This window comes from Diabrotica virgifera, chromosome 9 (assembly GCF_917563875.1).
Source record: "Diabrotica virgifera virgifera chromosome 9, PGI_DIABVI_V3a".
Classification (NCBI taxonomy): domain Eukaryota; kingdom Metazoa; phylum Arthropoda; class Insecta; order Coleoptera; family Chrysomelidae; genus Diabrotica; species Diabrotica virgifera.
Genome location: NC_065451.1, coordinates 39,557,700 through 39,575,720, shown reverse-complemented (window position 1 = coordinate 39,575,720; position 18,021 = coordinate 39,557,700). Strand labels below are relative to the sequence as shown.

The 18,021-nt window shown below is 31.2% G+C and overlaps 1 protein-coding gene across 1 annotated transcript in view; it reads right to left on the bottom strand.

Moving 5' to 3' along the window:
- Positions 1-3,697: 3,697 nt before the first annotated feature.
- Positions 3,698-18,021, bottom strand: part of LOC114332822 (lipase 3-like) — a 46,746-nt gene continuing 32,422 nt past the window's right edge. Inside the window, exons 4-7 of the mRNA XM_028282600.2 lie at positions 14,599-14,766; positions 11,843-11,927; positions 7,478-7,620; positions 3,698-3,867 (exon numbers count right to left, since the gene is read on the bottom strand). Coding sequence (XP_028138401.1) covers positions 3,715-3,867; positions 7,478-7,620; positions 11,843-11,927; positions 14,599-14,766 — 549 coding nt within the window. The 3' untranslated portion in view covers positions 3,698-3,714. The remainder of the gene's footprint in view (positions 3,868-7,477; positions 7,621-11,842; positions 11,928-14,598; positions 14,767-18,021) is intronic.

Genomic DNA, 18,021 nt, shown 5'->3' with positions numbered 1-18,021 from the left:
AACCGTTTTTATTCGTCTAGGAAAAGGTACGAGAAAAGGTTCTTAGTACTCACAATCTGATTAAAATAGAAGTGAATTAAATGACAATTTATGTTTCATTTCGATTTATTGAATTCATTTAATTCAGTTAAATTTTTAATTTGATAACAAATTATTGTTATAATAATGCTATTAAGGCTATGGGTACATAATTCGCAAATATTTTACGGCTATCCCTACCTTTCCTGTCTTTACATGGCAAATTACGTGTAGTAAAATTCACACTGGTATGGATATGTACATATTACCATTGATTATAGTACTAGCATATCATTCTACTTGACAATGTCATAACTAGCTTAAAGAGATGGCTTTTGAATGTTCTTGGATAACTGTTATTTTTTGTATAATTGCAAATTATTAATAAATGTCATTATTTCATTCATAGGAGATTCTGACCAATAGAAAGCTACAGAAATCTGAATTAAATCGATAATTTTTGATAATCTCCCGTCGTTAAGTATATTACGTCAGATGCCCTTCGTTGCTACGAAAAAATACATTCAGTGACATTAATGACAATTAATGTTTTAAAAATTATAAAAGTGATGACTTTCAATCGTCAAATATTTATAAAAACTGTGTGTTTAATGGTACTTACATAAATAAATTACAATAAAATTTTGGTTTTAAACAGTTTTACTCATGAAATAATCGCAACAAATTGCACTCGACCTCTGAAATTAATATAGAATTTTTGCTCTCGTGACACTTTGACATAATTTCACTCGCCTTCGGCTCGTGAAATTAAAACTGTCAAAGTGTCACTCGGAAAAAATTCAATAATTTCAGAGCTCTTGTGCAATTACTACTGATTATTTCATTCATAGGAGATTCTGACCAATAGAAAGCTACAGAAGTCTGAATTAAATCGATAATTTTTGATAATCTCCCGTCGTTAAGCATATTACGTCAGATGCCCTTCGTTGCTACGAAAAAATACATCAGTGACATTAATGACAAATGTTTTAAAAATTATAAAAGTGATGACTTTCAACTGTCAAATACATATTTATAACAACTGTGTGTTTAATTGCACTAATTTGTACTAACATAAATAAATTACAATAAAATTTTGGTTTTGAGCAGTTTTATTCATGAAATAATCGCAACAAATTGCACTCGAACTCTAAAATTAATATAGAATTTTTGCCCTCGTGACACTTTGACATAATTTCACTCGCCTTCGGCTCGTGAAATTAAAACTGCCAAAGTGACACTCGGGAAAAATTCAATAATTTTAGAGCTCTTGTGCAATTACTACTGATAATTTTTTCACTAGTTATGTATTCAGTGATTGTAATAATTTATATGTACCTACAACAAAAACTAATACTCAATCGAGAAAAGAGGAAAAGTGTTAAAGTGATTTTTTAATAAACGGAATAACTTTTAACTTTTAACGGAAACGTTTTTAATAAATGGAACGCTTACAATTTTGAACATCTTTAACAACAAAATACTTGGATCACAGAATATATCTTGATGTATTCTCTGCTTCTATCTTCCATAAATAATACACAATAAATAAATAACTGTTGTTCTGAAGCTATTTTCTTGTGGCATTTTTACAATTTTCACTATTTATAATGGAAAATAAGCCACTATTAATATCAAATAATAAATAAAATAACCATTTTTATAAAGTTCACCTTTTAAATCAATTATTTATCAAATACACTATATATTATTTAATCAACAATTCAAAATATTCCCGATTCATGTCAAATAATCATTTAAAATTGTTTTAAACCCTGTAGATTTAAGTAATTATTGTATATTATAATTGAAAAAAGAAAAGAACAAAACAAGAGAAAAGAAAAGAAAAAAAAACAGAAAAAATAAAAAAAGCAACAAAAAAAAAGCAACAATTTATAAAAAATAACAATAAAAAAAATAATAAAAAAAAACAAATTAACAATATAAAAAAATTCAACAAAAAATACAAAAAAAATAAAAATTTACAAAAAAAATGAACAACCAAAACAGAGTATTATTTAGATTAATAATTGTAGATAATAATGTTAGTTTGTTATGTATTTAGAGTTAGAAATACAGAAAAAATTCCTCTGATTGAAAAATCAAATTTGTTTGTTTTTAAAATAACAAAATGTCTGGCTAATTGGGTCGGCCAAGGCCATCAAATTCACTCAAAAAAAAAAATTGTCACTGATTGTCAGTGTCTGACTGACTATTTCACTAATCTTAAAATTTTCACATAATCTGACCAATCACAAACCAAAGACAGCTTGTGTTATCGCGAAAACACCAACTGTCTTTCAATTCTGATTGGTCTATCAGCTTCGTGTTTTCAACGACGTAACCATGGATACCGATCGCAAAGCAAAGTTTGACGTTTGCCAAAAAAATTATTGTAGCTGTATACGTCAAAATGAGTCGTTTCGGTGGTACTTCAAACGAAGTTATAAACCAAAACATTGAAGAAAATATACCGAGTAACACAAGAAAATCTAAATCTTATATATGGAGACAATTTATGATGTTCTGTATGGATCGTAACTACAAATTAGATGCAGAAAATAACATCGAAAGACTAGCATTCATTCTAAAAGACTGGGCCTTCAACTATTTATTGTTATAGGTAAAAAATAATTATAACAAATTATTTATAGTTATAATAAATATTTCATGATTATGACTAATTGTGAATTATTCAAAAAATGGGTAGATTTGGGTTACCTAGGACCTAGATCAAATGTATTATTATTAAATTCCTTCCTCTCATTCTATTGAATTTTTGACTTGTTCGTGAAATAGTCTAATAAAATACCACTCGTGATTTAATTTATCTTATAAGTCTGTCTTTTATTTCTAAACTCAACTGAGTTGCTTAAAGAAAACACCACTCGTCCTACGGACTCGTGGTGTTTTCAAGCAACTCAGTTTCGTTTAGAAGTAAATCGACAGACTTATCGCGAAAATTGAATCACTATTGACAATATTCTATTCGACTGGGTGCGTTGTATGACAAAGATAGATTTGGAAAATTACCACGGACATTGTGTTCGTTTTTTTCGAATCCTGAAAAAACCAATAAATATTTTTGAAAAATCTAAACGCAGAATGAAAGACTAAATTATTACCGAGGGCCGAAAGTCCCTTAGAATAAATAAAAAGTTTATTTTGAATGAGATATTTGAAATTAAAAATAACACTAAATTTTCTCTTAGTTTTTCACCCCTGTAACTTATTAAAATAAACATTGTAGAAGTTTTCAGGGACTTTCGGCCCTCGCTAATAACGCAATCTTTCATTCTGCGCGTTTAAATTTTTTAAAAATACTTATTAGTTTTCTCAGGATTCGAAAAAAATGCATCCCCATTTGAATAGCATTGCAGCCGAAAAAACGTACCGATCATTTTAAGGGGGTAGGTGCAAAATCTTGGTCCAAGGCTATTTAAACGCATTCATTTTTTTCGAATCCTGAGAAAAGTAATAAATATTTTTGAAAAATTTAAACGCATAATGAACCTTTAATTATTACTAAGGGCTGAAAGTCCCTTAAATTAAACAAAAAGTTTATTTTCAATGAAATATTTGAAATTAAAAATCACACTAAATTTTCTCTTCAGATCCAAGGGACACGTAAAAACACAATTGAGAATTCATTTAATAATTTAAAAATAAAATAATAAAATTTTTGGTATTTGTTTATTATTTATATCTTTCTAACAGTTTTAAAATCGGTTTATATACAGAATTTTCAATATTTTTATTGACAATAAAGTCCACATGACTGAAATCACGTAAAGGTACATTGGAGTAGTAGACTACATTTGACAGCTGCTTGGCTAGAAGTTTGACATCCTGGAAAAATAAATTTATATTACTAATAGCCCAGTAAATCACTACTGAATGATTACCAAAATTTGGGTTTAGGTTCTAATTACCCTTCACTTTAAAGTTGGACTTGCGCCGTTGTATGCTTTTACTTGGGGGGTGAAAGTCACCCCTACTCGACGGTTTAACTCGACAAAAATTAAGCATTTTATCGAAAAAAAATACTTAGCCAAAACATAGTTTAATATAAAAAAAAAAAAAGAAAAGAAATGATGTATTCTTGAGGTCTATAGACCCAGTAAAAGCAAAGTTGGAGCTTATGAAAAATACGTTCTTATTTGTCAAATTACAAATCGAATATTTCAATGTGAAATAACCAAAATGTTAAAAAAGCTTTATTTCTATTTTTATAAAAGTTTCTAGCATCAAAACTAAGTAAGTTAAGCTCAAAATAAAGATCGCCTTATTTTTTTGGTAAAAACAATCGTGAAAATGTACCGCTATTTAGTACCTCGCATAAAATTAAGCGTTACTGCTTTACCTTGTACTTTATATAACGTGCAGTGAAGACGTTTGAGTTGGAATAAATTCATTCTCTGGAGATAAATCCCGAAACAGGTCGATTTTTATTTTTAAATTATAATTTTTTGGCATATAAAACATACTAGTGACGTCATCCATCTGGGCACGATGAGGTAATCGATGATTTTTTGAATGAAAATTAATAGTGGTCGTGTGATAACTTATTCGAAAGGTTTTTAATTCTCTATTCAATAATATAAACATTAACATAATTATTTATACAGGGTGCTCAATTTTTTTTTGAATTATATTAATTGAGACAAAAAGAATAATGTATGTAATCTATTGAACGCAAAACAAATTTTACTGCTGTCATAAATCAGAAAAAATGTTAATTTGAAAAATAAACATTGCTTTTCGCTTAAATTAAATTTTCAAACTGCTAGGAGGCAGGTGGGTGGCAGCTTCAATGTTTAATTTAAGCGAAAAACAATATTCATTTATCAAATAAACATTTTTTTCCTGTTTTCAGACAACAGTAAAATGTATGTCGAATTAAATAAATTATTATACATTCTTACCAACAAAGATACCACAAGATTGGCACACCAGTATCACAATACCGATTTTTAAGAAAGGTCAAAGATCATGTCCTGACAACTACAGAGGAATAACTCTCTTAAATACGACAATGAAGTTATTCACAGGCATACTCAAGGATAAATTGGAATCACAGATAAAGAACAGAGAAGAACAGCAAGTATTCAGAAAAGACAGGCCGCTGTCTTGTCCGGATGTTTGAGAGATGTGGTCTGGAATAATCCATATATGAGAATGGATAGAAAAGTTAGAATTGATAAAACTTACATCAGACCTGTCATGACCTATGGCATTGAATCAAGAGAAGACACCAATAAAACGAAAAGCATACAACGAACAGCCTAAATGAAGACACTAAGAGCAACAGCAGGGAAGACAAGAAGAGATAGAATACGAAACAACATCATCAGGGAACAATGTGGCGTGCAAGATGTAGTCAGATGGGGCAGGCAAAGACGAAGAGAATGGTTCAGTCATGTAAAAAGAATGGAGAAGCACAGACTACCAAGAATGGCGCTAGAAGGAAAACCAGCAGGCAAGCGTCCACCGGGGAAACCACCAAAAAGATGGAGAGATAGCTGGCAGTCTACCTCTCAAGAAATACTTCAACGTCGGAATTAACAGATCGACAGATCTACAACAAGTATAAGAAGAAGAAGATTTATATACTTCTTTTGGTTTCAATTAATTTAATTCAAAAAATTTTGTTTGGGAACTCTGTATAAATAATTATATTAATGTTTATATTAGTGAATAGAGCATTGAATAACCTTTCGAATGAGCTATCACACGACCCTTATTCTCTTTTAAAAACATTATTGAATACGTCATCACCTCCAGATGGATGACGTCACTAGTTCGTCCTCGATAATCGACCTGTTTCTCCAGAATACCCCATTCTCGAGAAAATAAATTTATTTTAACTCAAACGTCCTTACTGTATGTATTGTTTATATGATCTGTAGGTTTGACAGGTTCGAGGTGCTTATTTTTGAAAAAAATTGGTTTTATAGTAACAATTTTATTTTTAATTTTGGGAAAATGTCCTTTTTTCAAAATAACTTAAAAAATATTAGTGAGACGAAAAATTTCAAAGAGTGAAAAAATGTAGGTTTTGCTTTTATAAATATTTTGGTTTTTATTTTTTTGTGTAAGACATTAACATTTTTTGTGTAACATTGTGTTAATTAATATTATATGGCTTTTGAAAATTTGCATACAGTCGTGATTAGACTCGGTCAAGCCCATCAGGTAGAGCCTTTTTAAAAATAAGCACCTTGAACCGATGAAACTTACAGATAATATAAAAAATAAATACATAAGTAAAGTAAATTGTAAAGCGGTAACGAGTAATTTCGTTTGCGGCCTAAATGGATGGAGATTTTCACGATTTTTTTACTGTCCAAAATTTATACAGAGACATGAAATCTGCAGTAAAATTAGGAAACAAAATAACAGATTTGTTTACAGTCAACAAAGGTCTACGACAAGGATGTTGCATATCACCGAGTCTGTTTAAGGTTTATATCGCCAACGCCCTTGCAATATGGAAAAGAAAATGCAGTGGAATGGGCAGCCAAATCGACGACAACACCTGCCTGTACACCCTTCAGTGTGCAGACGATCAGATAATATGTGCAAACGATAAAGAAGATTTGGAATATATGACTCGCAAATTGAAGGAAGAATACGAAAAATGGGGATTGCAGATGAATGTAGAAAAAACACAATATTTATGCCTAGGTGAGGATTCAACTGATATGATATTGGACAATAATCAGAAAATAAGTAGCTGTGATAAATATAAGTATTTGGGCATTAATTTCAACAAGGAAGGTACTGACGATGCAGAAATTAAGAGCAGAATAAATAAAGCAAGAACGATAATTAAATCATTGAACGGAGTTTTGTGGAGTACCGAGATAGGGAAACAAAGAAAAATGCGAATATTCAACACAATGATTAAGAGCACATTGGTATACGGATCCGAAACATGGAGAATAAAGAAACACCTAAAACGAAAAATAGAAGCTACTGAGATGGACGCCCTAAGAAGAGCAAGTAGAACATCAAGATTGGACCGGGTTAGAAATGAGGAAGTAAAGCGAAGAGTGAATTTACAGGAAACGGTTGTAGAATGCAGTGAGAAGAAACAATTAACGTGGTACGGACATGTACGGACAGAGAATGGGGGAGGAAAGAGTGCCAAAGAAAATTATAAAATGGATACCCACAGAAAACAGAAAAAGAGGAAGACCAAGAACGACATGGATACAAGGAGTAAGACGATCAATGAGTGTACGAGGATTAGAAGATGAAAACTGCAATGATAGAAGATATTGGCAACAAGGCATCGGACAACGTCGGAGGACGTTTTGAACCCGAATTTATATAATATGTATGTTACATAAGGGGCATAAGAATTTAAGAAAGGCTTATGTGGGGCATGGCACAGAAAATGTTGGGAAACACTGGGTTAGAGTGTTATTTTTGTTAATTAAAAACTTTTGCTTACCTCTGGAGTAACTAAGTTATCACCTTTTCCAGAAAATAAAGCAGCTGCGAATTTTACATTTTCCAAATGGTATATTGGGGGAGAAGTGGAATTGTATTTTTGTTGGTTTATGCTCGAACCATAGTCGTACTTTTGGAAATTTCCTAAAATAACACAGTGTAAGTGAAAAAATAAAATAGATTTAAGATTTAACAAGCAATCGATTGATATACCACATGTACTATTTCTGGGACTATAATATGGCACTTTCAGTTAGAACTTTTTAAACGGAAATAACGTAAAAACCAAAAGTATACATTTGTTCTCATATCGCTAAGTCGTAAATTGTGTACGAAATGAAAACAAACCCACAATTTTTAGTATAAATTGAACCATGTTGCTCGAAAGGGTTCCCTATTAACAAGTTTGTATGTTGCCAGGTCAAAAATGGGTCAAAATAAAAAAAAAAAAATTTAAACTTAAAATGTTTTCCGATTACATGTACATGCAACGGTTGAAAATAGTGTCGCACCCGCTTGATTAGCAATTAAAAACAAATGAGTTTGCGATATTGTATTGCAAAAGGCTCTTCGGTTCAAAGAATATTTACCCACCTTGGCAACATTGACATTTTCAGTTTTCACATAGTTTTTGAGGGTTAAAATGGCCGATTTCGCAATTTCTTATCGCTTATATGTCATGAACTGTTTGGAATGATCCAAAAAACATAAAAACACTAAGAATGTTCGATGCAAAAAAAAAATAATTTTAGGAAAAAGCCAGAGTGCCTTTCTCAAGTGATTTAGTTTACTATGGGTTTGCCTTTTTAAAGTCTTTAACTGAAGAGGCTGAGGAGTGGGGAGCTGTTTGTCTCGAGTTGGTTATTCAGAATTATATCTGTATTTTTTAATTTATTAATTTCCATAGATTCTAATAAAGATAGCTTAAGGCCTTTATTTTGAATATGTAAAATTTGAAACTCTTCATTAAAAGAATGATTATGATCTAGAAGGTGAAATGCGTATGTAGAAGTGTCTGTTTTTCTATTGTTGAAAGCCCTTTTGTGTTCTGCTATCCTTTTGTCAAAGATTCTGCCAGTTTGACCGATGTAAGTTTTCGGACAGTCACCACAAGTTAGTTTGTAGACACCACTCTGTAGTTGTTTTCTCTTTCGGCTCTTATTGTTCTTAATATATTTGCTTAAGTTGTTGTTAGTTCTGAAAGCTGGTGTTATTCCTTTCTTTTTTATCTATCAGGCTATTTTTGTCGTTATCTTGCCAGTATATGTGATAGAGCAGAAGGTACTGGGTTCTTTCTGTGGTGGTGGATAGACTAATTTCAGGGCTTTCTTATGGAGTTTTTGGTTTAAAATTTTATTAATTGTTTGTTAGTTATAGCCATTGTTTACTGCTATTTGTTAAATGATGTTCAGTTATATTTCGAAGTTATTTTTTGACATGGGAATTTCTGTCAGTCTATGTATCTGTTACAGTTCAAGTTGATTCAAGTTGATTCTCAGTTAGAGTTGACTCCAACTAGTTGGAGTCAACTCCAACTGAAACGAGCAGTAAAAGTTGATTTTATAAATTTAAATCAACTTTTACTAGTTGGAGTTGACTCTTCCTGGATCGATTCAGTAAATATTGATTATACGAGAATCTCAAGTGCATTTTTAATGAGTGTGCGTTTCTTTGTTTTGACCTTTTTGGTTTCAACTGCTTATTAGTATAGTCTGTAACGTCGCCCCCGTTAGGTAAATTATTCTGATTCGATTTTTTGCACAAACTTACTCAAAGCAATACATCCGTATAACAATCCTTATAACAAATACACAGGGTGTCACGCGGTACCGCGGTCGAAAAATTGTTTAACCAATTTCAGTAAAGTCAGTCAGTAAAGTGACTCTTTATCGAACGAGTCTGATATTACGAGCAGAGGAACAGACGCGTTCGATAAAGAGTATTGAGGTGATGCGTACAAAATTGTATCTTCAATCATAAAAAAACATTAACACTTACTTACAACTTTGAGGAAATTTTTTTAATTTTAGACGAAATAAAAAATTCGTATGACAGTAATCCCAGATGACTTTTGCATGATGTCCGGTTTTGATGTTTAATCGATAGTTATCAATATTGTATACCTACCTAATTGTCTGTAAAGTTTTGATTTATTTTGTATGAATATAATTGCGAAACACTACAGAATTTTACTTTTTGACATAAATTTTATTAATAATAAGATAAATTTTGTACAATATTTTTAATAATTAAAGTAAATAAATTTTAATTTCACTCAAATAAATAATCGATTGCAGCCATTGACCACTTACATTCAATCTCGGTTAATTTGATTAATTATCGCGGCAGGTAAAGTAACATTCTTCTTTCAATACAACAAAGTGTTACTTTACTGCCGAAAATGAGGGCAAATGAGTAAAATAATGAATGATTTAAGTGACGTTTGGCGACAAACAATGATTTTAAACAAATTCGCAAACATATGTAATTTTTTCACTTCGTACAAATTTTGTTTTTAGATCCGTTGTGCATTTTTTCTCTAAAATTGACTGTTGTCGAGTTATTAGCGACTTAAAATTTGAAAAACGCCAAAATAACCATTTACAAGGTTTAATAACTCGGTTAAAGATAATTATTGTGAAAGTCGAGCGAGCGGCCGTGGATTAACGGCATAATCGCTGGCCTCATACGCCAGTGCACGTGGGTTCGAGCCCTGCTAAAGACAAACCATTTTCATTTCCAATAATGACACGAGCCGTCTCACCGTGCCTCGGAGAGCACGTTAAGCCGTCGGTCCCCCTGAGCTAGTGTACATCGACACTAGTTACTTGATTCAGGGTTAAAGATGTAATTGGCGCCGGAACTGTCCGAAAGGCAAAAATGCCATACGATATTATATATTATGAAAGCCAGAAACTAAAAAAAATCAAAGATTAAAAAGCTACCTCTATAAGATCCTGAAGAAATATTTATCATTATTTCATTAATAACATATTATTTTTAATTATCAATAATGAGCGCTAACCGTGTATTGAGGCGGCCGTCATGTGAGTGCGAGTGAGATTCACCATTGGACGGCTGGAATGGTGCATCTCTTTAGCACTCACCATTGACGGCCACCTAATACGCACTTAGCGCTCATTGTTAATAATTAAAGATAAAGCTTAGTAATAAAATAGTAACAAAAATTTCTGCTGGATCTTGTAGAGGGGGTTATAAACTTTAATTTGGTCACTTTCTGACTTTCATAATAATGGATTTTAACCGAGTTATTAAGCCTTGAAAATGGCTATTTTCGCACTTTTCAAATTTTAAATCGCGTATAACTCGACAACAATCAATTTTAGAGAAAAATCACAAAATACCTTTTTTTGCTCAGAATAACCCAAATGATCTAAAAAAAATTGTTCGAAGTGAAAAAATTATTTTTGATTTTTTTCTAAAAAAAAATTGTTTAAACAATTTATCGATCAAGGTACTGCCTGTCACCCAGTAGATTTGTTGTAAGGACCTCTTTTTGAGTAAGTTTGTGCAAAAAATTCGAATCGGAGTAATTTACCTAACGGGGGCGACGATACAGCCTAGACTAATTTGAACATATTCAGTAACATTTAATTTCTAGAATCGGATGTTTGTGTGAATCAGAATCAACTTTTACTAAATGGCATTGGGAAGAGTATACTTTTCCTAGTTGGAGTCTACTTTTACTAGTAAATGTTGAATATAAATCTTCATTTTATATTAATAATCAACTTTTACTGAAACCAGCCGTTAGAGTTGACTCCAACTAGTTGGAGTCAACTCCAACTGGATAATCAACTTTAACTGTAACATATCTAATTTGTGTTGTGTAGGATGGGATGATGAATTGTGTATAGTTGTGTCAGTATGGGTAGGTTTATGATATACGGAGAACTCATGCTTGTTTTGTAGTCTGGTAATTGTTACATCTAGAAAGTTTATGGAGTTATTCTGTTCTGTTTCTATTGTAAACTCAATATTACTATGAAGTGAATTAATGTATGATAAAAATTGGTCAAGTTGCCTGTTAGTTCCCGTAAAGCATACTAGTATATCATCCACGTATCTCCACCAATATAAGAACTGTTTAAATACGGGATGTTTAGAAATAGTTGAAACAACTAGTTAGATAAAATGAACTTCCATCAAGTAACGGTCAAATCCATCAATTATTCTCTGACAAGTAGTAACATAAACATGGCCGTGATGAAAAATCACATTCTAATGTTTTGGCAGTGCTCTGACGTCAAAAAATTTTGACTGACGTAAGCGTGCTTTTGTAGTAAAAAGACGAACCTTTTTCAGTCTTAAATGTAAACGTAACAAAGATTTATAAAATCCATACCTGATAAGATCAGCTGACCATAATGAAAAGCCTGTCTTACTGACACTGTTTCGATTAATTTACTCAGTATGGATGGTATGTCAACCTAAAATAAAAGTTAACTTATATTCAGAGGTAATAATATTAATATAAATTATATGTAAGTACCTATAGTAGGAAAATTAAAAGATTACCCACGAACCAAGATATAAAACATGCTGTATTTTTCTGTGACAATGTCACAAAATAAATTGGCCAGCGCAAGAACATGTAATAAATTATTTTATAAACTGTTCTTTTAATAATAATAGTACTCGCTCATTACTTTCTGGAACTTAGAAAAGATGTGTTTAATAAGATCGCTTATGGGTAACCTTTCATTTTTCCGACTGTATTTAGTATTCTTAATGGAATTATACAGGGTGTCTGCGTAACTTGGAACCATAGGGGAAACTCATTCTTTATAAAGAAGAAAAGTCATTCTTTATAAAGTGCTCTGCATAGTCTCTAAAACCTAAGATGCAATCATCATATATCAAATTTTGTCAACAGTATACGAGGTATGTCAAAAAATATGAATTTCGCTCAAGAGCAAACTACCTTTATATTTCAAAATATCAAAAAATTTTAATATGAAAAGTTATTTGTAATTAAAAACCATATTCAAATATGCAATAACACCCTTCTACTTGAAAAAAAAAATTCTGAAATTTTCCTAAATTACCGATTCCGAACATCATTTTTATTTATTAGACATGTAATAACTCTTTTATTAATAATTTTAGGAAAAAAAGTTATTCTTCATAAAAATCTGTGCATGGTCTAAACCTCAAGATGCAACCATCAGTTATCCAAGTTTGTTAATTTTATACGAGGTGTGTCAAATAATATGAATTTAGAAAGAATTTAGAAATTCTTTCTAAAGCAATATAAAGGTAGTTTGCTCTTGAGCGAAATTCATATTTTTCGACATATCTCGTATACTGTTGACAAAATTTGATATCTGATGATATTAAAAAAGTTTCCCATATGGTTCCAAGTTACGCAGACACCCTGTATAAACATTATTATCAGTCATTTTGCATTTAAAACGTTGTGCATTTTTGAATGTTTTGTAATTTTTTTTATACTTTGTGAACTACATAAGACCGTATAAACTGGCCGTAGCGGTGATGGTCGCAATAATCTGTCCCGAATTCAATGCTTTTTCCCAACCAAAAAGTGCACAACGCCTGTCAAAGAAATTTTCACTACAGAAAACATAAATAATAACTGTTATGTTTAAATTAGCGTTTTAAAATAACCGGTTTTTTAATCGATGAAAAAAAAAAAAGACGGAGAAATCCCGGTTTAAAAAAAAACCGGCTCGAATCGGAAAAATTCATGTTTTCTATTTATTTTATTTACAAAATAATCATCAATAATAAAAATAATATTAATTAAATTTGTTTATTTTTTAAATATAGATTATTACGTTCTACATAACGTAACAGCATATATACTAAATTACTTAAATTAATCTCCCTGTGACCTTTGTGATATTCAAGAATCCAAGATCTTTGTCAGTCAATTTCTGCAACATGGCTATAGCCATCTATGGCTGTAAGGCCATTCTATGGAAGTTTTTCAGCCAATTTGCAATTCATTTCAATCTACAGGCAAATGTACCTAATTGTTAATAATACAGCAATGTATAACTCGAAAACAGCATTTTTTCAAGCTTTTCGCAAATTGCATTTGAAGAAATGTGCGATATATTTTTGGATAATTTTATGGTTTTAAGTTATTTTTCGGGTGTAACTGCAATGACATTATGCTAAAAATGATGGTGTATCGCAGATTTAAAATGCGTTTATCTCGAAAACGGTTGAGTTTAGGGAGATGAAAGAAGTATGTCTTTTTTAAGTAAAACTAATAGGAGAATAAAAATTTTAATGTCAAAATTATACAGAGTGAGGGATAAAAAAAATTGAACGTAATAAATGAGTGCTGGAAGGCGTATTTGGCGCCTTCTGGGCAATACATCATTTTTGGTAGGGAATTTAGTTTTCTCGACCCAAAAAACCCCCACATACCAAATTTCATGTTGTTATCTCATACTTGTCAGGAAATATTCAATAATAAATAAAAAAAAGTTTAACTTTGACACCCTGTATATCGGTTATTATAAACTTTGTACTAAGGTAAGTTAGCTTAAATCGGCCTATTTTAATCTCAGGAACCTGAGGTTAAGCTACGGCCCATTCTTTACCAAACACCCTGTATATTTCGGATGAAAATGTTGCAGGAAAAAAGAAAAAAAATGTGAGGTGAAGACTTACTATATTTTGTAAATAATGATCATGAAGAGAATGAGACTTCTGACGATGGCGATAAAGCATCTGCAAGTACAATAATTTCTGATATAGAGGACAATTCAGATTAAAAGGTATTGATGGAGAAACATTATTTTATTTTTTTTTCAGTTAATGCAATTATTGGATTTATTTTGTTTTAATGAAAATAAAATATATTTCGTTATATTTGTTTTGTTTATATGAATATTTATAATTTTATTTTGTATTAATTGAGAGAATATGTATTTTGTTATTGTTTAATTTTTATTTTATACATCACTCTTTAAAAACAACCTTATTGCATTGAAAATCCAGTAATTAAATTCATTATTGAATTTTTCCACGTTTTGGTTTTTTCCCGGACCTTCAGAAAAAACACGAAAAAAAAAAAACGGTTTTTTCCGGGCTGTTAAAACACTAATTTAAATACTTATGTGTTACCTGATCAACATGATCAACATTAACTTCGGCAATCATTTCAAAAATCGCCTGGCAGGATTTCTGTAGAAACTTGTTTTCCACACACAACATTGTCGCTAACTCTCTGATATCTTTATCGGAAAAATATGGTGGAGGAATCTGATACAATTGCATTGACTCTGCTAAGGCCTAAAATATAATAGTCACTTATATCAGTACCTACTTAAATTTTAAGTTGAGCCTTGAAAATCGTCATTTTTCGTTTTTTTTTTAGTTCAACTCGAAAACGATCCTAAACGAGAAAAATTACAAGAACCTTTTTTGTTTCGAATGATCCAAAAAATCTAAAATAATATCTGACCGGACCGATTTTTTTTAATTCATAAAAAAGTTATTTTTAAATTATTAAATAATTAACTCATACAGAAGTAAAAAACTTCAAGTTGTATACTGGTATACAATCGTTTATTAAAAACTATTTAAAATGTCACCCAAATGGATTGCAAAACGTTTTCGTTCTAATTTAGAACATCTTCAGTGCCTAGAATGAAGTATTTCCACGTTAGATTAAAGCAAAAGGTTAAAATTGTGACCGTTAAAAAGAAAAAACATGTGGAGATACTTACATTCTGCTGAGTAATTGAAACTAGCACACTATTTAAAGTAGTAACCTCATAATATATGGTTTACATATTATATTTTAAGAAAATATGGTGACTACAAGTCGATGTTGTTAGATTAATTTGAATACATGCTCAATGGGCAACATGTTTCCCTGCTCGAAAATACTAGGTTCTTGCCAGTTCAATGGGCACAGACCAACTGATCAAATAGGAAATGGACATTAAATAGAGCTTTTCATTGATTGTCATTTGTTTCGAGCTTCTGTCATAGTAATGTGTCGTGAAATATTAATATATCTACGTCATGCGTTATTGGTATATACCAATGATGCAAACCAAAGACCTATGGCGTAGATATATTAATATTTGATGACACCTGACAGAATCTCGAAATAAATGACTGTGAATGAAAAGCCCTATATGACAAGAGTGTCGTGACAAGACATAATAAAGCCAATTTTTGGTTAAGAACTTCAAAAAGTGTAAAGGGTGATTCATTTAGAGGTACTTTTTTTGGTGGTGATTTAATGGTAGATCGTGAATGAATCGTATCACCTTGTGTTTTTATTCATTATTGTTTGGCATTTCATCCTGGAAAGAGTTAGCTCGACACGACGTCTAGAAATTATTCACCTGTATTACGAAAATATGCTTATGGTGCACATAATTGTTTACCAATGAGGTCCATTTTTGGCTTAATGGGGATGTGAATAAACAAAATGCCCATATTTGGGTTGATGAACAACCCAAAGAGGTTCAATAGTTGCCATTATATTCAGAAAAAACAACTGTGTGGTGTGGTTTATGGGCCGGTGGAATCGTCGGTCCATATGTCTTTAAAACAGAGGCCGGCCAGAATGTTACTGTGGATGGAAGCCGTTATCGCACCATGATAACGGATTATTTGGTGCCAGAAATTAAAGCTCGTAGTTTCGATGAAATTTGGCTCCAAAAATATGGCGGCAACTGCCATACAGCCCGTGAAAGTATAGCTTTACTGCGAAAACGATTCGGTGAGCAATTTATTTCACGCTTTAGACCAGTGAATTGGCCGCATATATCCTATGATATCACACCGCTAGACGTTTTCTTTTGGGACTCCCTAAAGTCCAAAGTCTACGTGGATAAACCAGCTTCGATTGAGGTATTGGATGCCAATATTACTCGAGTCATTGGTCAAATATCACTTGAAATGTTCGAACGCGTCATCGAAAATTGGAACTTCAGAATGGACCTTAACCGCAGCCACGGTCAACATTTGAAAGAAATTATCTTTTAGAAGTAATGGTAAATAATTATTCTTTTAATTATTTAATTATTCTTTTGTATGACAAAAAAGATTTTCAAATAAAATTCATTTTTTAATTGTTTTTTCTTTTTTAAAAAAGTACCTCTAAATGAATCACCCTTTAGTTTTAATTTTGGATTTTTTGTCTGAAAATGCAATTTAAATTATTTAAATATTAGAATCTATTGCAAAGTCTAAATTAGCAACTCTCTATTCCAGAAAAACAAGGATTTTTTAATTTAAAGTGGGTATATGTCATGGTTAAATGTATGAATCGATTGTAAAATGACAAGATGAAAGTTTAATTTAGTTTAATAAAATGAAATATACTACATAGTAAACAATTAATGAACTGACGTGGAAGAATAGGGCTTTTCATCGATTGTCATTTGTTTCGAGCTTCTGTCAATTGTTGTATAATCTGTGTATAATATTAATAGGTATACACGGATTATACGACATATGACAGAAGCTCGAAACAAATGACTGTGAACAGGGCCCCCGTAAGGGGTACTGACGCCTGTGTGCAAAAAAGGATTTTGGCGCCCCTTAAGGCATTTTGGATCATGTTTTCTATTTATTTTTTGAAGGTAGGTAGGCGCTTGAAATAAACCAGAAAACTGAACTTTAGAATGCGAGTTTCACCCGTTCTCGGGGGTAAAAAAACATACATTCAAAAAAGTCCGGAATTGGATAAAATGATTAATTTTAAGATTATTCTTTGTCAATACTTTTCGTTAGTTTCGTTTTCAATAGTTATTTGCGAGTAAATTTATGTTTCCGTTTTTAGACGGATTTTCGCAAATAACTCAAAAAGTACGTATTTTGTCAAAAAATATAGTGTTGTTCTGAAGCTATTTCCTTGTGGCATTTAGGTATATAATACATGAAGTCTACAGACCCACTAGAAGCAGAGTTGTTGCTGACGAAAAGGATGTTCTTATTCGTCAAATTACAAATCAAATATTTCAACGTAAAATAACCAAAAAATCAGGCACTTATCAGGGAAAACTCATTACAACTTTTTTAAAGTGTTTAAAAGAAGCTATATTTTTTAACATCAAAAGTAAGTAAGTTAAAAATAATGTTGGTCCCTTTTTTTAGTAAAAAACATCATGAAAACCACACCCTAATTGGCATCCCAAATGAAATTAATTGTTACCGCTTCACCATAAGTAACTTTACTTATGTATTGTTTATATGATCTGAAGTTTCATCGGTTCAAAGAGCCTATTTTTGAAAAAGCTGAATTTAAAAGGGCGAAAGGGCTGAACGAGTCATTAAGCATGAGTGTATGCAAAATTTGAACAGCCATATCTTCCAATTTGTGTCTTGCAGGAAAACAAAACATCCAAAATATTTTTGGTATCACTAATTAATTTTAAAGTTATTTGGAAAAAGAAATTTTTTCAAGATTGAAAAAAAATTACTTGAAAACCAAATTTTTTTTAAAATGAGCACTTCAATCCGATGAAACTTACAGTTCATATAAATAAAGCTTTTCTTAAACATTTTAAAGAAGTTTTAATGAGT